Source organism: Panicum virgatum, chromosome 4N, assembly GCF_016808335.1.
Source record: "Panicum virgatum strain AP13 chromosome 4N, P.virgatum_v5, whole genome shotgun sequence".
Classification (NCBI taxonomy): domain Eukaryota; kingdom Viridiplantae; phylum Streptophyta; class Magnoliopsida; order Poales; family Poaceae; genus Panicum; species Panicum virgatum.
The window spans coordinates 18,214,014-18,229,139 of NC_053148.1; the positions used below are offsets into that span (position 1 = coordinate 18,214,014).

The 15,126-nt window shown below is 50.1% G+C and overlaps 1 protein-coding gene across 4 annotated transcripts in view; it reads right to left on the bottom strand.

The window, feature by feature from the left end:
* Positions 1-1,784: 1,784 nt before the first annotated feature.
* The window catches only part of LOC120671529 (proteasome activator subunit 4-like), a 35,089-nt gene continuing 21,747 nt past the window's right edge, over positions 1,785-15,126 (bottom strand). For all 4 annotated transcript variants that reach the window (XM_039951893.1, XM_039951894.1, XM_039951892.1 and 1 more), the window contains 9 exons: positions 14,201-15,099; positions 8,057-8,338; positions 7,868-7,963; positions 7,319-7,497; positions 6,765-6,846; positions 2,818-2,939; positions 2,610-2,702; positions 2,276-2,429; positions 1,785-2,184 (listed from right to left, as the gene is read on the bottom strand). In XM_039951893.1, coding sequence (XP_039807827.1) covers positions 2,143-2,184; positions 2,276-2,429; positions 2,610-2,702; positions 2,818-2,939; positions 6,765-6,846; positions 7,319-7,497; positions 7,868-7,963; positions 8,057-8,338; positions 14,201-15,099 — 1,949 coding nt within the window. In that variant the 3' untranslated portion in view covers positions 1,785-2,142. The remainder of the gene's footprint in view (positions 2,185-2,275; positions 2,430-2,609; positions 2,703-2,817; positions 2,940-6,764; positions 6,847-7,318; positions 7,498-7,867; positions 7,964-8,056; positions 8,339-14,200; positions 15,100-15,126) is intronic.

Consider the following 15,126-nt stretch of genomic DNA (forward strand, 5'->3'; position numbering starts at 1 on the left):
TTTGATAATTATTATCTAATTATGGATTAACTAGGCTCAAAAGATTCGTCTCGTAAATTATAGATAAACTGTGTAATTAGTTATTTTGTTTAGCTATATTTAATACTTCATGCATGCGTTTAAAAATTCGATGTGATGGAAAATCTTATAAAGTTTTGAAATTTTGGATGCAACTAAACACGGGCTATGTCACTCGACACATTGCTCTTGGTTATTATTATTGCTCCGATTTATAGGACACACGTGAAATCTAAGCTGAAGAAAAAAACTTCCAAACAGTCACTTAGAGAGCAGTATCCTTACACCCCACACGCTCAGTGTCGGACAGAAAAAAATTAAGGTATGGCGAAATGGCATTGACATTTTACCCTTAGCCAAAAGCTCCTTAAATTTACACATAATCACCATAGTAGCTTCGCAGTTTCACTAAAACAAAATAAGAAACAAATAGCACATAATTTTGCATTAAATTGGAAAAAAAAAATGTAATTTGCAATTTGTGCTTCTTAATGCCTGCGTCGTCACTACATGGTGCTTATGTCTGCCGCTCCCCGCAAACCTTGGCTGTCTACCTTTTCTGCACGGTAGATAAAATATTGTATAACTAATTTATTTCTCCTATAGTGTGTGAGATAACAATAAATAAATATTTAGTGTAGGTATTATGCATGTGAGTTCATGCACACTCCAAACAATTGTAGGCTAAGAGTATGTATAAACTGTTCACAACTACGTTTTTCTAATTATACTGACACAATGAATTAATATATGAGCCTTTATTTTTTTTTCAAAATAATAGATGATGCAAATCAGGGATGAAGTTTTCGATGTGGATAGAATAAGGACCGTGTCGGAGAAGCTCATAGATTCATTATGAAAGATCATGAATCTTAGAGGCAAGTTTTACCACGACGGTCATATCAATGGATAATCCGCATCATCCTCGCAAGGGGCGTAGTAGTTGCATTGTAATCGTGATAAAAAAAGATTGCTCGTAACATTTCTAGTGCGTATGATCAACATTTGTATATTTGTAAATATTGTTATGTCTAAATAACTTAATTATATGATTGGCAATGACTTTCATTTAGTTTCATACATTATCTTAACTCCAACGCAACTAATGGACGTATAGTAGTGTATAGCTCGGGTACGTGTAGCAATTCTAAAAGAATAGACATTAACAAAAAAATTGAAATCAATTGAAATGAAAGAGGATATACAAACAAAGGGGATAACACTTTGGTATCAGCTGAAAAGACCAACAGATACTAAAAGGCTGTTAGTTTGCCTAGTACTACTGATTGGTCTTCCAATCCATATCAAAGGTGGCCTTCAACACCGGATAAAATACCCGGTGTCCAAAGATCCGGTGATGATGGAAAAGTAGTGGGGCCCAGGCTGGAGAGCAAAGGACTAAACAGGTATGATGAATCAATGTGTGCTCTGGTTATAAGATCACAGGAGGCCTTCGGTCGTCCTCTGTCCCGCGTGAGCTTCATCGAGATCATGTAAAGCCTCACCATCTCCCTCATCTGCTGTGGGCTGTGGCAGGTTGAGTCTATGGCCTTGTGTTGTCGGGCTTCGGCTATTCTTGTGGATTACAGAGCTAAGAAAAGGGCAAAAGACTCGTTTCCTAGCTTTTGGATGTCTGTAATTTTTAAGGGGCTAAAGTTTTGGCAGAATGTGCAAGTTCATTTTTTTGGCTTAGCTGTGAATTTTGGGCTGAGGCCAGACAAAATATCTGTGAATATAATTTTTATATTGGCCGGGCTACGCCGCACTGAAAACTTCAATCCAGTATTCTGAAACCTTTTATAGTATAACATGCAATTCACTAAGCTAAGGGTGTTAATTGGTGGCTCTTAGATTCACCTCCAACCTTCTTTAATTCAAAATTGTATACTACTTTTTCAAAATTAGATCTCATTTTGAAGAAGTAGGACAAAATTTTGAACTAAATAGGATTGGAGGTGCACCTAAGAGTTACAGATTAACACCCCTAGCAAAAGCCTTAATAATGGAGAAAATCAAATATGATACAAGGTGATACTATATAAGCAACACTGGCAGCTCAACAGTCACAAATTTATATACATCGCACGGTATTTGAGAATATCCTATAACCTTCAGAATTTTAATCTAGGCAAAGTATGATGAGGATGAGGATGTATCACGAAGAACCTGCATGAGCAAAGTGAGCGAAACTATGAGAATGTGTGTAATCTGTAGAGCAGTAACAAATGGGGAGTCAAGGGGAAGATTTCAAGCTTGCCTCCAGTTCGTCTTCCGTGAACGCGTCCTTCTGGATGCTCCATGTGTCAGCATGGGTACGCTTAAACTCCGCAACAGCTTTTGTGACGGTTGATCTTATGGGGGAAGGCTCGCTGATAAAGCGAGCAAGTAGCGTGACATGAGCAGGAAGCCAGCTGCAAAGGCCACAAAACCACATGTCCAGTCAAGAGAAAGGTAGTTAGAACTCAAAATTATGGGGTAGATATAATTCAAATCGACAGGATCATCCACACATACAAGACAAGGTACACCTGCTTCCTTTTATAAGCATCTGACAACTACCATGCATATAAAGTAAATAGCACAAAGAGTACCTAGGCATGTCGTATGGGACAGAAAGGACCGAAGCTGTCAAAGCAAGAACGGCACCATGGATGGTAGCAACAGAGTGGCCCGATTTTGAATTTCTGTAAACAATAATGGAAGTAATAGTTGATTGCATACTCAACAAATCAACGCAAAGGAAAGAGAGAAGGCAAGGTCCATGATAATGTCACAACCCACAACCAGCATAAATTTTACCTTCTCTGCGCAACAATTATTCGCTGGGCTTTTGCATATGACCTATCACGGAAATCCTTTGATAGATCTTCATCTATACCCTTCATCAAGCTTGCAAGAACACCAGCAGCATGTTCCCTAACCTGATTGTATAAAAACAAAATTCATACCACTGAGAAGCAGCCTCCCACATAGGCTCCTTAGCTGAAAAGCACTTTACATGTTTTTGTTAGAAGATTGTAGCTGCCCGTTATGGGCTGTGCTTGGGCTGGCCTTTTGGGCCATGGGCGCCTGGCCGCACCAGCCTCACTGACTGCTGCGCCGGCCCTAAGTTAATGGTATGATTGGTAGATTAGGCAAGGATTCCTCTGATTGGCACTATTTCTATAAGCCCTAGGGTTCCTTGCCTATATATGTACCTCCCTTGTACCCATTCATCAATCAATCTACAGTTCCTGGCCATACCTTCTTTCATGGTATCAAGAGACCGGGTTCCTCGCCCGCCTCGCCTTCCGCTGCCCTAGCGCGCCCCTCCCTAACTGCGCCCTCCCCTTCCCATGGCCGGGACACCACCTCCCTCCCCTACCGCCTGTGCAAAGGCCAGAGCCGCCAAAGAAGAGGCGGACGCCAAGGCCACCGCCGACGCCGCTGCGAAGGCCAAGGCTGATCGCCGGGCCGCCCGTCAGGCCGCCCGTGATCGCGCCACCTAGGCAGAGGAAGATGCTGCCGCCGCTGGCCGAGATTGTGATGCTGCTGCTGCGCGCATGCGCGACGCCCTAGCGCGCGCTGAGTGTGAGCGCGCCAACGCTCCCCCTCCCTCTGACGACGAGGACGACGCCAAGGAGGATGCCAGCGATGCTGGCGGCCCATCTGATTTGCACCACACCCTACTGCTTCACGAGGCCGCCGCCTTCGTGAACCTCCACGTGCAGGCTGTGGCTGTCCAGAACATCCGAAGTCTGATCTCCGACGTCCTCAACGTCTCCTCCGGCAACTACACCCGCTGGCGCGACCAGTTCCTCCTCACCGTTGGGAAGTTCTCCCTTTAGAAGCACGTCTTCCTCGACGAGACGGTCGCCACCTATCCGTACTGGGCGCGCATGGATTGCGTCGTCAAGTCCTGGATCCTCAGCACAATCTCCAACGACCTTGCCGACACTATCCCCTCGCATTGCTCCTCCGCCCATTTTGCCTGGGTCGCCGTCGAATCTCAGTTCCTCAGCAATCGCGAGATCTGGGCGCTCTACCTCGACGAATCTCAATTCCTCAGCAATCGCGAGACCTGCCACACACAAACTCGCCCCTCGTTCTGTCATGTGCGTTCTTCTAGGGTACTCAGCTCATCACAAAGGCTATCGATGTCTTGATCTTGCCACCAACAAAGTCATCATCTCCCGCCATGTCATTTTTGATGAGTCCGATTTTCCCTTCTCACATCAGTCAATTTCACCCTCCTCGGCGGACATTGATTTTCTGGATATCACTGACACTGTGTCGGCCCCTATAGGACCGTCACAACCCCTTTTGTCTGTAGATTCCCCCGGTTGCAGTGCTGGCTTGAGCCCTCAGCTCGCTAGGCGCTCCCTGCATTCGCCACCAGCGTCGACGTCACCCCCACCCTCGCCTGCGCCGATGGCCACCCCTGCTGCACTGCCTCGTGCGGCCGTCGCCAACCCTGGTGCCCTGCCGACTACCGCACTGCCACGTGCGGCCGTCGCCAGCCTTGGTGCCCTGCCGACTACCGTGCGACCAGTGCGTCTCCAGACGCCGCTCTTGCAGCTTTGACGCCCGCACAACCATGTGCGGCCTCTTCCCTGGCTCTTGCGCCGTCGCCGCCCACGACTGAGTGGGTGCCCCCGGCGCGGGACATTCGCTTCGTCTACACCAGGCGCGCCCCTCAAGTCCCGCCGGGCTTCACACCGCCGCCGGCTCCCACCCCAGCACCGCCACACCTCGAGCACCTGTGGTCAACTAGCATTGTATGACCACACGGGCCAAGATCGGGTTCTGGATGCCTCCTCGTCCGCTGTCACCAGTGCCGAAGACCTTCCGCAGCGGCCTCGTCGGCCCCAATTGGCGGGCTGCTATGGAAGAGGAGTTCGCTGCCCTTCTCCAGAACAACACTTGGGACCTCATTGCGCGTCCATAGCAGGGCAATGTTGTGACTGGGAAGTGGCTGTTCAAGCACAAGTTCAATGCGGATGGCTCACTCGAGCGGTACAAGGCCCGCTGGGTTCTTCGCCGTTTCTCTCAACGACCTGGTGTTGACTTTGATGAGACTTTCAGTCCGTCGTGAAGCCGGCCACCGTGCGCACTGTGCTATCTCTGGCACTTTCGCAGCACTAGCCCATTCACCAGCTTGAAGTGAAGAACGCTTTCCTTCACGGCACCCTCACGGAGACAGTCTACTACGCTCAGCCTTCCGGTTTTGAGGATTCAGCTCACCCGGACTTCGTCTGCTGCCTCAACAAGTCCCTCTACAGCCTGAAGCAGGCCCCTCGTGCGTGGTACAGCCGCTTTGCCACTCACCTGCTATCACTGGGATTTGTGGAGGCCAAGTCCGACACTTCGCTGTTCATCTACCGTCGAGGCTCGGACATTGTCTATCTTCTTCTCTATGTGGATAACATTGTCTTGATTGCATCTTCAGCTGCTCTCCTTCGACGAATCATCCAGGCCCATTCAGTAGGAGTTCTCTACGAAGGATTTGGGTCAGCTCCATCACTTTTTGGGCATGGAGGTTCAGCATCATGGTGACGGCATGTTCCTCTCTCAGCGACAGTACATGCTTGACATTCTTGCCCGTGCCGGCATGGCTAAGTGCAAGCCTTGTTCCACTCCGGTCGATTGCAATCCGAAGCTCAGTGCAGATGGTGTTCCTGTTTAGGATGCTACAGATTTCAGGAGCCTTGCTTGTGCTCCAGTATCTGACCTTCACCAGACCAGATATTGCCTACGCTGTTCAACAAGTTTGCCTCTACATGCATGATCCTCGGGAGCCTCACCTCATCGCTTTGAAGCGCATCCTCCGGTACATTCGTGGTACTCTGCACATGGGACTGCTCCTGCGACCCACCTCCACAACCGAGTTGACAGCCTACTCCGACGCTGACTGGGTTGGTTGTCCAGACACGCGCAAGTCCATCTCGGGCTATGTTGCGTTTCTTGGTGACAACCTCATCTCCTGGTCCTCCAAGCGCTAGAACACAGTCTCCAGGTCCAGTGCTAAGGCTGAGTATCGGGCTGTGGCCAATGTTGTTGCTGAAGTCTCTTGGCTGCGCCAACTTCTTCATGAGCTTCATGTGCCGCTCCGACGGTCTGTCCTCGTCTACTGTGAGAACATCAGCGCGTCTACATGTCTTCCAACCCTGTTCAACATCAGCGCACCAAGCACATAGAGATCGACCTGCACTTCGTTCGGGAGAAGGTTGCTCTTGGTGATGTTCATATTCTTCATGTGCCGACCACATCGCAGTACGCCAACATCTTCACCAAAGGACTTTCTACATCGATCTTTTGTGAGTTCAGGTCCAGTCTGAACGCCCGCGGTGCTGCCGATCTGACTGCGGGGGCGTGTTAGAAGATTGCAGGTGCCCATTATGGGCTGTGCTTGGGCTGGCCCTTTGGGCCATGGGGGCCTAGCCGCACCAGCCGTTGGCTGCTGCGCCGGCCCTAGGTTTATGGTATGATTGGTAGATTAGGCAAGGATCCCTCTGATTGGTACTGTTTCTATAAGCCCTAGGGTTCCTTGCCTATATATGTGTACCTCTCTTGTACCCATTCATCAATCAATCTACAATTCCTTGCCATACCTTCTTTCAGTTTTCTTAAGGCAAAGGTCATAATGTAGGTGCATTGTTTATTATATATTTATCTGGAATGAACCGAGACTACACATTTTCTTGAGTAAGAGGGTATAGAAAAATATAAATATTCATTGAATGGAGGTGAAACCAACATAGACTTGCCTCAACTTGGTTGTCCACAAGTAACTTCTCTATTGTTTGCCAGATTAGTGATTTCTCTGAACCAGAAAGGATGAATGTGTGCCTGTGACAAAGATAGCATGCATTTTTTGTTAGCTCTATGATACCGTGAAAAAAAAAATCAAAGGCATGCAATACCATAGTGATGTTATCATGTAATAAGTATGTAGAAATACGCTAAATCTGTTAAGTACAAGGTATGTTTCTGTTGGTCTTGTATCTCTTCATCTAGCTTTATCGCTGTTGTCTTATGGACGTTTTTCATTAGAGGTAACAGTAAAGGTTACCCTTGTTTGAAAAATGTTTCTATTAGTCTTAAAGAGAATACATGTATCAGTAATATCTTAAAAGTCATGGCACTCTACTACAATGGAAATGAAAAAAAAAGTGTTATTAGCAAGGACCAAAATATTGTTATTCACAATGTACTACTAAGCTAATCCTTTCATACTAAGCATACACAAGGAAAGAAATATTCATGGTAGAGCCAAAACACTATCATAAAAATGGGTATAGTGGCAACAAAGTAATCAGACCTGTATGTAAATGTCCTGAGGTATGATAAAAGCACAGATCTGGTGCGCCAGTTAGGATCATTAACTGAAGAAAGAATAGACGAAATAGCAGTTTCAAGAAAAGGCCGATGTAGAATCCTCCACTTGAGCAACTCAAAAGCTGATTTAGCGAGCAATGAAAGTTCCTTATTTGAGGTTTCCTGCAAATAGAAAATATGCAGAGAAAATGCAGTACATGAAAATAACAATTGATTGTAATAAAATCACACATTTCTGCCACCCAACATCCAGAGTTTCTGAGCATGTCTTTGGAATAAAACATTTAACAACTTCTAAAGTTCAACAGACTAAATCAACTTCAGTTAGCTATCAGACCAAGGTGATCAAACAGCCTGAAGAGAAATTTCACTTTAAAGTTTCCCTTGAGACATTAACAAAGAAAAGAAGAGAGAAAATTTCCCACCTTCAACATTTTTATTTCATCAAAAGATACAATATATTGAAGATGACATTACTAAACAAGAAAGCGAGGAAAACACCCTTACACTGCTATAAGATACCAAATTTTACCTGTAGTGAGAGAACAGGGTACACGAGTCTAATAATAATATCTAGTAGAACAGAAGATCTCCCAGACCTCAGAGATGCGATCATGAAATGAAAAATCTGCAAAGAAACCACAAAAAAAAAAGATATAAGACAGAAATGAAACAAGTGGATATGGAACTTTAAACTTGGAGAAAGGTACAAAATAAGCACCGTTTCCATCCTTTTAGCGTCAGACTCCTCTCTATGATCCATGCTATTTTCAGTAGCCGAATCTGATGTTGACTCCAGTTGCTTAGATTGAATACTGTTTTGTATACTTACAGCTAATTCATTAGCTCCATCTGTCAAACATTTAGACCAATATTCATTTCCTGTCTGTTCGATCATGCTTACATCCCCACAAAGCTCTTCTCGTGAACCAGGGCCAAACGATCCAGAAAGTCTCATATTTGAGCATGTAACACACATGGCAACACCAATTGCTTCTCTTATCTGAACCCAAAAATTAATTGAAAACGTAAAACGGTTGAGAAAAATTATTGTTGTAAAGACAGTAAATATTTCCTTGCAGATGTGTCCCTTTAACATTGGTAACTTGCCAAAAGCTTACTTAATATAGAAATGGCAATTGACTAAACTAAATATGTGTTAATATATTTCTTTATTCTTTATTCCATTGCTTGTTCAATCTGTTGGTGTATATGTGTTAGGCCCATCTAGAGGCCCATGTACAGACTACTATATTGCCCACCCTTCTAGGGTTTGGCGGAATAAACTCTGAATATTCCCTCTAGCATGGTATCAGCAGCCTAGGGTTTGCTTCCCTCCCCACCTCCTCCTCCTCCCGCCGCCGCCGCCACCATGGCTGGTTGGCCGCCGGCGCCCCCTCCCCTCTCCTCCTTCCCTCCCGCCTGCCCCTGCCGCGCGCAGTCCCTGGCGGCCCGCCACCGCCCTCGCTGCGGCCGCTGGCGCGCTAGGCCTGGGCGCCGCCGCGGAGGGCGGGCCGGCCGCCACCGCCGCCGTCGTCGCAGCGGCCGCTGGCGGGCCAGCCCTGGCCGCTGCAGTCACGGATCCGTCGCCCGAGCCCGCCGCCTCTGCCCTGCCCGCTGCCCCTGCAGGCGCGCACGGCCCCTGGCATCCGGGCGGGCTGGCCCCGGGCGCCGCCGTCGCGGGCGCGCCGGCCCTGGCCGCCACCGTCGCGGATCTGCCGCCGCCTCTGCCCGTCGCCGTGCACGCCACTGCTGTCCTGCCCGCGGCGGAGGTCGGCCTGGGCGCCGGGGTCGCGGCCGGCCTAGCCACCGAGGGCGACGCAGGCACGGCCGGCCTGGCCCCCGCGGGCGCCTTGCCCACCGCCGCTGCCTTGCATGGCGCGGCTGGCCTGGGCGTCGCTCCCCTTCCCCACGCTGGCGCCGCTCCTCCTCCCGGTGGCCCCTTCCTCCTCCAGGATACCCACCGGCCGCTGCCATCGCTGCGGGGCCCTTGCCGCAGCTCTCCTCGCCGCCAAGACTGAGGCTGCGGCGGCCCAGGAGCATGTACGCGCGGCCGCACTCGCTTGGGAGCGCGAGCGTGCTGCGGCAGATGCTCTTGCTCGCCAGGTCGCCGAGGCGGAGCACTACCTCTTCGTCTCCCCCGATCGGCAGCCGATCGTTGACTTCGCCGACACTTCCGCCTCCTCCACGGCGCTCGTTGCTATTCTACCGAGCTCCTCTGCCCCGCTTGCCACCACTCTTCCTGGTGCTCCTCCCCCCGGGCCAAGCGAGGGTGTGGGGGGGAGGGGGGCCGGAGCGGACGTCGTCGGCGAAGGGGCCGTGGTGGTGGTACTGGTCGTCGGAGCACACCCACACCTCCTGCTCCTGCTGGAGTGCCATGGCCATCCATCAATAACCCATGGTCAGGGCACATTTCAATATGACCATTCCAAGGCCCCCAGGGGGGGTCATCGTCCTCAGTACCAGCCAGCGGCCATGTTCACGGGCGCCGCTCCTCAGCTCCAACCGGCGGCCATGTTCACTAGTGCTGCTCCCCTGTTCGCGCCGTCCTAGACTCCACCCGCTCAGCCCAGCCAGCCTCCGACCTGGCCTGGGGGGTGGGACCAGGCCGCGCTGGCGCAGTCCTTCAACACCATGGGGCCGACACCGCTGGTCAGCACCGAGTGGATCGCCGACTCGAGTACCTCCTTCCACACCACCCCAGATGCCGGTATCCTCTCTTCTGTTCGACCCCCACATCCCTCTTGTCCTTCTTCCATCATGGTTGGCGATAGGTCTTGTCTTTCTGTCACCGCCGTGGATTCTGCTCCTGGTTCTTTCCGTCTTTCCAATGTTCTTGTTGCTCCTCAGATGATTCATATTCTTCTTTCCATTCGCCAGTTTAGTACTGACAATTCGTGTTCCATCGAATTTGACTCCTCTGGTTTTACTGTGAAGGATTCGGCTTCCCGACGTCCGCTCCTCCGATGTGACAGCTCGGGGCCCATTTACACCCTTTGTCTTCCTACTTCCGCTGCTCCGCATTCGACTTCTTCTTCGTCTGCTGCCTTTGCCGCGACGCCGTCTTCCACCACCTGGCACCGCCGGCTTGGTCACCGCGGTCGCGACGTTTTGGCGCAACTTAGTTGTAGTACCGATATTCCTTGTACTAGGGCTCCTGCTGAGCATCTCTGTCATGCGTGCCAGCTTGGTCGTCATGTTAGACTTTATTTTTCTTCTTCTTCTTGGCATGCGACACATGCCTTTGATCTTGTTCACTGTGACCTGTGGACTTCTCCTATCCCCAGCATTTCTGGTTATAAATACTATCTGGTGGTGGTTGATGATTTTTCTCATTGCTCTTGGACTTTTCCTTTGCACGCCAAGTCTGAGACCTTTCCCACCCTCCACTTCTTTGCCTGGGTATCCACTCAGTTCGGCCTCACCATTAAGGCCGTCCACTGTGACAACGGACGTGAATTCGACAACTCCACCTCCCGTTCTTTCTTCCTCTCTCGGGGTGTTCAGTTACGCATGTCTTGTCCGTATACCTCTCCTCAGAACGGCAAGGCTGAGCAGATGATTCGCACGACGAACGACGACATGCGCACTCTTCTGATCCAGGCCTCTCTGCCTCCCCACTTCTGAGCTGAGAGTCTCCACACTGCCACCTACTTGCTCAACCACCTTCCGTCCACAGCTTCTCCTGCTCCCACTCCACACCACGCTCATTTCGGTACCCCTCCCAGCTACGACCACCTTCGTGTCTTCGGGTGTGCATGTTATCCTAACATCTCCGCCACTGCTCCTCACAAGTTGGCACCCCGCTCGACTCGTGTGTTTCTTGGTTACTCCCCTGACCACAAAGGGTACCGATGCTTTGACCTCACCTCTCGCCGGGTCCTCATCTCCCGACACGTTGTGTTTGACGAGTCGGATTTCCCCTACTCCACCTCCTCTACACCTTTCCCTGACCCTGAGTTGGAGTCCCTGTTTTTGCCTGACCCGGTGGTTCAGCCCCCCTTTGTCTTTGTCTGTCCTTTTCCTGCAGGTCTTCCTGGTACACCGGCACCGCCTCCGGTGATTTCTGCTGCGCCTCGCGTGGCCCCGGTGTCTTCTGTCTCGCCACGCGCGGCCCCGGTGCCTTCTGTTGCGCCGCGCGCGGCCCCAGTGCCTCCAGCTGCGCCACGCGCGGCCCCGGTGTCTCCTGCTCCGCCTGCGCGCTACGCTCAGCCGGTGCAGGTGTACCGGCATCGTTCGGTGCCATCACCAGCGCCGACTCCGGCTCCGGAGGCTCCAGCGTCGCCGCCGCCACCTCCACCGGAGCCGTCGCCACTGCCACCTCCACCGTCTCGCTCTCGTGACGAGCCGGTGGTGTACCACCCGCCCGTCATCCATCGGGATCCTGATCATATTCATCCCATGGTGACTCGGCGGATGGCTTCTCACCCCGCGACTCTCCACCACCGAGGGAGAGCCGCGAATCTCTCCGGTACCCTCCTCTGTCCGCGACGCCTTGGCGGATCCTCACTGGCGTCGCGCGATGGAAGAGGAGTACGCGGCTCTTATTACCAACCAGACGTGGAACCTCATGCCGCGTCCGTCTGGTTGCAATGTGGTCACTGGCAAGTGGATCTGGACGCATAAGCGTCGGGCTGATGGCACACTGGATCGCTACAAGGCTCGCTGGGTTCTCCGAGGTTTCACCCAGCGGCCTGGAGTGGACTATGATGAGACCTTCAGTCCAGTGGTGAAGCCTGCTACAGTGCGCACGGTCCTCTCGCTCTTGGTCTGTGCACCAGCTGGATGTGAAGAATGTGTTTCTCCATGGCACTTTATCAGAGACAGTCTACTATACTCAGCCAGCGGGATTTGTGGACTCCAGTCGTCCGGACATGGTCTGCCAGCTCAACAAGTCTCTCTATGATCTGAAGCAGGCTCCTCGGGCTTGGTATTCTAGGTTCGCCACGTTCTTGCTGACATTGGGGTTCACCGAGGCCAAGTCTGATACTTCTCTGTTCATCTACCGCCGTGGGCATGAGACTGCCTACCTGCTGCTCTATGTTGATGGCATTGTGCTCACAGCCTCCAGTCAGCAGTTGCTTCAGCGCATCATCTCCTCTCTGCAGCAGGAGTTTGCTATGAAGGGCCTTGGTCAGCTCCATCACTTCTTGGGTGTTACTATTGAGTCTCACCCGTCTGGCCTTCTCCTTCACCAGCGGCAGTATGCACTTGATATTTTGGAGCGGGTTGGGATGACTGATTGCAAGCCATGCTCCACTCCTGTCGACACTCAGGCGAAGCTGTCTGCTGCTCTGGGTGATCCCATGCCTGATCCTACTGCCTACCGGAATCTTGCTGGAGCCTTGCAGTACCTCACTTTCACCAGGCCGGACCACACATATGCCGTTCAGCAGGTCTGTCTTCATATGCATGATCCCCGGGAGTCACATCTTGCTGCGCTGAAGCGTCTCCTCCGCTACATCCGTGGCACTGTTGACTTCGGCCTGGTTCTTCACTGGTCTCCCTCTGCTGAGCTGGTTGTCTACACCAACGCTGACTGGGCTGGCTGTCCGGACACTCGCCGCTCCACTTCCGGCTATGCCGTCTTCCTGGGCGGCAACCTTATCTCCTGGTCGTCCAAACAGCAGACGGTTGTCTCCCGCTCCAGTGCTGAGGCGGAGTACCGTGTTGTCGCTAACGGCGTGGCGGAGGCGTCCTGGATTCGACAGCTCTTGGCAGAGCTCCATAGCCCGCTCGCCAAGAGCACGCTTGTCTACTGCGACAACATCAGCGCCGTGTATCTCTCCACCAACCCCGTTTAGCATCAGCGGACGAAGCATGTGGAGATCGGCTTGCACTTCGTTCGTGACTGGGTTGCTATCGGCGATGTTCGGGTCCTCCATGTCCCGACCACCTCTCAGTTTGCCGACACCTTCACCAAGGGTCTCCCCTCCTCGACTTTCTCGGAGTTTCGCTCCAGCCTCAATGTAGCAGGTGGCTAGTTGTGGCTGCGGGGGGGTGTCGTCCCTATGTGTGCTTTCTTTGTTCTCCAGTCTTGAACTCCGCTGCGCCGGTAGTTCAGACTGCGGGGGGTATTGGTGTATATGTGTTAGGCCCATCTAGAGGCCCATGTACAGACTACTATATTGCCCACCCTTCTAGGGTTTGGAGGAATACACTCTGAATATTCCCTCTAGCACAATCCATAAAAGTGCCTTAATTCTTCCTTCTCTTAATTTTTGGAAAGGAGGAAGGGAAATTTTGGACAAATAGTTGGTGTAACAAGCAAAAAGGTTTCCAATGTTTCTTTTCATTATTTTCCTGCAGCTGGGTGTTGTCATTGTTCCTCCTCTTTAATACATGGAGAAAAAGGGAAACCATTGGAAGACTAGCTGATGCACTTGTCAAATAATCGAAATAATATAGGAGTGCCTACATCGTAGTATGGACACATGTAATGAGCATTGCTAGTTACCCATCATAAAATAGCATATATAACAGTACTCCCTCCGGTCAAGTAAACTTGACGTTTCAGACAAGAAAAACAAGCTGGTATTGCTGTCTGAAACGTCAAGTGAACTTGACTGGAGGTAGTATAAGCCAGATCCAGGTTATAGGTACACTAAGCAATGATGGCATAAGCTTGATCCAGTCTATAGGAACTACAGATCGAACCTACCAGACACAATCGAGCATCAAAACCTAGTGGCAGAGACTAAGATATGGTGGCATACTTTACAATTGTGAAAGAAAAAAATGAGAAAGCTTCTAGAAAATTCTAGGAAATGCTCTTCAGCTGTGAAAGCATTATATTCTCAAATAAGAGTGAAATAAAAGGAATGGCAGCTCATAGACACCCCCACGCTGGAGCCATTTCGTTTACCTGTGCAGATGAATGGTTCATGTTGTCAAGTAGTTCATCAACAATTTTAACATGGTATTGCTTCTCTGCTGCAGACATTTTTGGTGCAGATATTTCTATTAGAGCAACAGATAGAAAAGCATATCTCTTGGCAAGTACGCTAGTTGCCACGGATTGAGGAACAGGACTACATAAGCACTCTAATACTTTTTGTCTAAGAACAGGAGCACGAGTTCCGGATCTTTCTTTTCCTGTAACAGCATATCGAATGCAAGCTGCCCATTCAGGAGCTGATTCCACAGATGGTACTAGCATAATCTTCTGCAGTTGAACCATCAACCAGTTATTCTCTGACTCCAAATTCCCAGTGATATCAGAGTGGAGCATCCCTGCCATGGCTTCAGCAGCCACACATTGCCTTGATCTCTCTTTCGAACTTAGAAAATCTTCCAGTGCTGTCTGAAGAGAAGACATTACAGGCATGCCACATTGTTGGATAAGCCTTTTAAATATCCTAGCAAAGCGGGAATAGAACATGTGACCACCCACTAAAGAAATCCAACTAGGAGTACGTGGCCACGAGGCAGAGAAATCAAAATAGAAGTCAGTGATTGCTCTTTCAGATCCGCTTTGAAAAGATGAAGCCCCATAACTCGCTTTTGAGGAACCATCATTATCAGAAATAATATGGACATGAGATAAACTGTTCAGTGTCTCATTCATGAATCCTTCCTCTTGAATTATCTGATTCAAAATTTCTCCTGTTGATGAAATATTGCAATATTCGGGGTGATCCAATGATTGCTGTGAATCTTGTGGATATGCCTTATGAGGCGATCCTTGCAATAATGTGTTCAGCGCAGATATTGCAAGCATTCTTGAGTGAGGCAGTTGACTCTTCAAGTTCGTTAAGAAATGACCTAAAATAGAACATTTATTTGAACAAT